Source organism: Tupaia chinensis, unplaced genomic scaffold, assembly GCF_000334495.1.
Source record: "Tupaia chinensis unplaced genomic scaffold, TupChi_1.0 Scaffold138584_1, whole genome shotgun sequence".
Taxonomy (NCBI): domain Eukaryota; kingdom Metazoa; phylum Chordata; class Mammalia; order Scandentia; family Tupaiidae; genus Tupaia; species Tupaia belangeri.
The window spans coordinates 1,065,015-1,071,325 of NW_006198478.1; the positions used below are offsets into that span (position 1 = coordinate 1,065,015).

The 6,311-nt window shown below is 46.2% G+C and overlaps 1 protein-coding gene across 2 annotated transcripts in view; it reads left to right on the plus strand.

The window, feature by feature from the left end:
• LOC102477390 (ribonuclease 4) overlaps positions 1 to 5,780 on the plus strand; it is a 12,078-nt gene extending 6,298 nt beyond the window's left edge. The window contains exons 1-2 of one of the 2 annotated variants that reach the window (XM_014592784.1): positions 3,399 to 3,553; positions 4,444 to 5,778. In XM_014592784.1, coding sequence (XP_014448270.1) covers positions 3,466 to 3,553; positions 4,444 to 4,871 — 516 coding nt within the window. In that variant the 5' untranslated portion in view covers positions 3,399 to 3,465 and the 3' untranslated portion in view covers positions 4,872 to 5,778. Of the gene's footprint in view, positions 1 to 3,398; positions 3,554 to 4,443 lie in introns of those variants that run through there. The other variant, XM_027765516.1, reaches the window with a different exon arrangement.
• Positions 5,781 to 6,311: the final 531 nt, after the last annotated feature.

Sequence of the window (6,311 nt, forward strand, 5' to 3'; positions counted from 1 at the left end):
GCGACAAACATTATTAGCCACATCAGCAAAAGTTGTATGGAGGAAAGTATTTTTGTTTTTGCAAAATAGTGAATATTTGTTAATTGCTTTCATTGCATCGTCGCATCTGCGGTGAGTCATATTTATATGCTGGACTTCAAACCACTGAGCTGGGGTAAACTGGCCGAGTACAGCATGGAATGAGCCTACCATACTCAAGAGGCCCAGCAGAAGACAAAGTTGTGAATCACGGTGTTTTGGAAACATGTTTCCTAAGAAGAGAAGAGAATGAAGTACATCCTGGCCCAGCAATGACTCACTCTTGTGTCTCACTCTGCGGGGCTCTCTGTCGTCATTCTGGGCTCCCATTTCCTTTCTATTCCTATCCCCAAAGTATACCAAGCACCCTGCACTAATTCAGCCACCTCCCTCAGTTGCTGCCCCATGACTGCCCCTCCTGCCCAGCTCCAGGGGTCAGTCTTACCCAGCCTCGGTGCTGTAGCTTCTATGAGAACAGATCCAGCTGGTTGTCCTGGGCTCAGGGATGGCTCGTGCCCCTTCCTTGGGACTGCAGATATAGAGCAGTCCCTGTGGGTGGGGCCAGCAGAACCAGAGGGTTCTGAGTCTTGGCCATGCAGAAACCCATAGATTGCAAATGACCTGTTTGTACAACATTCGATTGCTTAGCTGACCAAGTACCCAAGGACGGGTGGCCCTGGTGCTTCTACTGCAAGGGACCCAGTTCTGTGCAGTGCAGGGTTTTGCTGGTTGGATGTGAAACCATTGGTGAAAAATATATACTAGTTGTAGGATGACCAAAGATTTTGTAACTCTGCTTCACCGGGCACTGACAGACCGTGGACCATAAAGGCAGGTCTTGTACTCAGAAAAAATAGAGGAACCCAGTTTCCCTATACTTTTTGGTAATATCCCTGACTCCCTTTTAGACAAATATTCTCCATCTATCACCACTCTATGCTGGAAACCTGAGCTATGAATTTCTTTATGCTCAAAATCCAATAGGTAATAGTTTATCATGTATATTTGAGGATTTATTTCTCTAGCATTTCATTCACTTCCTCTTTTTAAATTCTTGTGCTAATTATTGTCTTCATTGTGTAAAGCCGCATAAACCAAGAACACCCAGAGGAAAGTCTTTCTGTGCTGCTTTCTACAAAACAGTCTGTTATGAGGTTATCATTCCTCCTCCTCCTCCTCCTCTTCTTCTACAGGGCACATGCATTTACCAGAGAGAAGCAGAGAGAAAAAAGAGAGGGAAAGTGAGAACACCCCCAGACAGGATAATCACGCAGCAATCCTTTCTCCTCTCAGGATTGTGGACACCCGTGTACATGCACCTGGCCTGTTTTGCTAGCTACTGTGTCCAGTACTCAAACCGTGAAGTTGGCCATGTGGATCCAGCCATGTGATTTTGTCTTTAACAGATAAAAAACACTTCTCATGAGTTCTTTGTTGTTTTATTAGCCTTTCCTTCTAGCCCAATTTAGTGGCAAATTTCCTGAGCTGATCCATATCTTCCACTGAGAGCAATGGCCAGAATTATGCCCTAGGTATCATTAAGTCATTTTTTAAATTGCCAGTTGGCACATATATTCATCAAAGGGGTGAAGAAAGAGAGAGGGAGGGAGAGGGAGAGAGAACATCCCATGGGGTGTGGCCACACTGCAATTCTTTTTTCTTCCATTCCTTCATCCTGTCAGGATTTCAGACATGTCTGCACAGGCACCCTGCCTGTTTTTCAAACAGCTGGGGCAGAATTGAAACGACCATCAATTATATGGGATCTGGTTTTCTAAGCAAAGCACTTAACCGGTGTGCCAAGGGGATGCTCGAATTAAGTAATTTTTAAAAAAGTGAACATTGTAAAATATTGTCTCAGAAGAACCTTCTACATTTTTGGTAAAAACCACTGTTGAGTATATTGGTTTTAGGGTGGATCAGTGTCTCGTTTGTGTAAGAGTCATGTGCAAAAATATGATGCCCAACACATGCAATTTCTCCATCCCTGGAGTACTCTTGTAATGTTTCTGCTTAATCTGCGGACAGGGAGGGTAAGCCACCAATACTTTCCTGTACGTGCTTTTCCTCATACAGCACCTGTCTATGGGAAGGACAATGAATACTACTTTAAGGATTGTCATAATCACATGGTGTAGTTCAATTTAATTGCAGTGAATGGGGTGAGAGTTAACTTTCTTAAGTTCAAAAGACATTTGCTGTGTTGGGCTCTCTCTGGTCTCTTCGATTCAGTGAAGTGGTCTGATGCCTTCCTTCTTCTTGTTATGGGGCCTCTTTCATATTTCCTTTGAAGGCCATCAGACAAAAGTAAATCTTTTTTTAAAAAGAAATTATTTTATTTAACTTTATTTTAATTTGACCAGAGAGGGGATAGAAAGAGAGAGAGAGAGATGGAAAGTGAGAAATCAAGCCACCAGGTCCGGGACTCAAACTGCAGTCAGCCATGTGGGAGTCCAGCGCCCTTAGCCACACCACCTGCTGGCCCCAAACAAAAATAAATCTTTACCTTCACTAGCAGGTTCCCAACCTTAGCTGATTTTGAAGTTCCGAGAGAATGTATGAGGATGCCTCGAAAAGTTGGCAAAGAAATCCTATTACCTTTAAATTCTACTTTTCCATGAACTTTGGAAGCCCGTTGTATGAACTAATTTCTTCCCTTTCTGTATTGTGCTCCAGACAGCATCTTCCACAATGAAAACACTCATGATTGTAATGGTAAAGATATAAAACAACGTAATCTTAACATGAAAGTGATTAATTTTTTAGATCTAATTTTACTTACAACTGTTTTTTCAAGGGTTATTTATTTGTTTAATTCCATTTGTTATTATTAGTTTTTAATTTGACCGGTGAGAGAGAGAAGCAAGAAAGGAAGCCGCCAGGTCTGGGACTTAAACCGTGGTGGGCCATGTGAGAATCCAGCACCTCCAACCCTCACACCACCTGCCAGCCCCACTTAAAAGTGTTTTTAAGAAATGTTAAAATTAATTGGATTAACACTTCTCAAATGAAGACTCAGTTTGCAAACTGTTTCTCTGTACACGAACATGTGTGAACCAATATACACAAAATCACACATGGACGCCTACACACAAGATATACATAATTAGGGACTGAAAGAGAATGTCAGAATTGAAAGCCATCTTCAGTCCAAATCCTTACTTAGAGTGATTTGCCAAGCTCCAAAAGCAAGCTTGTGATAGACTGCACTGCAACTGCAGGTTTCTGTATAATTGCAGTGATGTCATAGGCACTTTGTGTGATGCTGGTAAACATTTTAAGTGTGAAATAGTACACATGAAATTAGTCCTCCTTGGCAATCTGTTTAAGATCATTCAGCCTGAGAATTTCCCACATGGCATCTGTCCTAAGGTCTGGGAAGAAAATATCCACCATGTCATCTCTACAGGATTAGAGAAAGGAGAGAGACAATGGAAGGTCCTTTTAATGCTAGGAATATGCACCTCTGAAAGGGACATGCTTGTCCATGTGGATGTCATCTGCTCTGTAGAAAATCCTGTCCTGGCATTCCCAGGTATTCAAAGAAAAGTTCAGACTGTTAGACTCAGAGACAGAAGGCTCACACTCATTTATTCAGAAACTCTGAGCACCAGGAGTTGGGAAGTTTCTCAGAGATGGGCTCCACGCAAGAGAGAGTTAGGAATCTTTACTGTGAGGCAGAGAACTATGTGGGGGAAGCATGAACCCCACTCCCTGAGAATTGAAATGTTTACATTAAAAACAAGTGTTTAAAACATATACCTATTTAAATAAGTGAAATTATTTTTCAAGATGTAAGGCATATGGATCTGTCAGGTCCCTTCAAGATGAGCTCCTTGTAAAATAGAAAGGGGTTGACGGTTATACCTGCTTCACCTCCGAGGACTTGTAATGAGATGGGCTGTAAACCATTTAGAGATGAAGGTTTGGTTATCTGGTCTGCTTAGATAAGGGGCAAGAATTACTTCAGAGTTTGGAAATAACCTTGTACAACAAGCCCATAAAGAGGTAAAGGGGGGGGACAGCAGGTGGCATGGTGGTTAAGGTGTTGGACACTCCCACATGGTCAACCATGGTTCGAGTCCCGGACATGGTGGCTTGCTTTCTCTCTCTCTTTCTCTCTGTTTCTCTGTGGTCAACTTAGAATAAATGAATAAATTAAAAAAAATAAAGAGGTAAAGGGGGTGGTAGCCACTTCTTCATTCATTGACAACTCACTCCTCTCCTCTCTTCACTCTTATTCAGATAAAGGTAGGGGTGTGAGGAACAAGGAGGATATTTCCATAAATACACAGAACTGTGTAGAGGAAGAAGGGAAGAATTGACCACATCAAGTGTTTGGTTCAATTCTTAGAAGCAGGTACCTCGGGGCAAAGGGACCATGGCTTCTCTCTGACCCTGTTCTTCGTTGACCTGCTTTCACAGGGGACATGAATCTGATGTGGACCTTCCTCCTCTTCCTCCTGGATCTCGCTGTCTTCACTCCAGCTCGGCCCTTCTCAACGCGACATATAGACAACCCCAGGTCGTGGGTCCCTGGAGGACACCACAGATACTGTGATGTAATGATGAGGCGACGGTGGTTGATCCATAGGGGTAAATGCAAGCAGATCAACACCTTTATTCATGAAGATCTGGCCACCATAGCAGAATTCTGCAGCACTCCATCAGTGCCCTGTACCAGCAGCCCCTCTGTGCACAATTGCCACAACAGTGCTCGTGACGTCAGCGTCACTGACTGCTTTGCCAGTACAGGGACCCGCCCCCCTCACTGCCACTACCATAAGAAAGAATCCACCAGGCCCATCCGCGTGGGCTGTGAGAAGGGGACACCTGTTCATCTGGATGGCTAGGATCTCCCTAGACCTCATGTGGGAAGCTGATTGACGCTCCCGGTCTACCTGCAAATCTTTGAGGCCCTATCCGTAAATGACTCTCCCCTTGCATGCGGTCCCTCATCGTTCCCAGTCAACAAGCGCACTCCAGGATGTCTCACTGCCACTCCCCCCACCCCACGTCCCCCATCCCTGCGGCACTGTGGGAGTTTTGGTGCAGAGTAAGGTGGGATGGAGAGTTGGTGGGAGGGGGCCCGCATTACCGGAATCTACTCAGGAAAAGCCTCGTTCAGTCCCTCTGGTCCCCACCTCCCAGAGCAGCAACACACACCCGGACCCTGGGTTTATCAGCCCACGAACTGCTCTAACAAACATTCCCGAGGATTCTGGCCCGGGGAGCATTGAGCGACCAGACTCTCCCGATTCTTCTTTCCGCCGGACCTTTTTCTCCCTTCTTCCCAAACGACTCGGGCGGAGGTGATTAGAGACGACACCGGGAGGGAAACCCGCTTCCTTTGCGGAAACCAATCCCTGAGGCGCTTGGGCAGCACCGGAAGGAGCCGCTGGCTGGAGCAGAAACGGTGGAGTTGGAGCGACACCGCCTGGCCAGGCCTCTTCGTAGGCTCCCGCCGGGCCCACCCTGTGGATCCCGCAGGCCGCGTCCAGAACTACTTCCTTGTTGCTCCTTAACGACAGCTGGAGATGGGCAGGACGTTTCTTGGTTATGACCCAGGGCAGGAGGATAATAGGCGAATAAACGGAAAAATCCAAACAGCAGAAATACAGTCGAACTTTCAAAGAACAGATTTCCAAGTCGGCCGTAGCGTTGGTAATCAGGCTGTTTAGAGCTGAGCTTGGCGCGGGCTCTGTGGCCTCGTGGTAACGGGAGCCAGACCCCACGTGGCCCACGGCAGGAGAAGGGGGGACATGCCGGGAGCTGGTGTGTGAGAGCCCGGAATCCGGGCAGGTGGAAAAAGAGGAGGGTTTGCGGCTCGACTACGCCCCATGGGAGCGCTTTCTGCCTCTGGAGAGTACACACACGTTCTTGCAAATTAAAAAAAGTAAAGAAGAACTGAACCTGCCACTTCACATCCCCGCACTGTAGGTATAGGGAAAGGAGGCAGAACGTGTGGAAAGCGCCTACTTGTGTTGTGACCTTTGCAGTTATTGAACTGGAAAATAGCTTATTTCTTAGATTCCATTATGGCCACAAGCCCCCTCTGAGGGACATCCTTTCATCCAAAGAGGGAGCAGCCATAGGAGACCAAGTTCACTACCCTGTGGCTCCAAGATAGGACGGGGCTTTGAGTCAAAGGAGGGCACCTGACTAGGGGGCAACCATTCATGGCCTGACTAGCCTGGTGTCCGTGGAGCAAACTGGTGCTGGGATTTTATCCTCCCGGAATAATGGTGACGAGCAGTAGCAATACCCCTACCTTCATTTCTCCTCATAGTTTT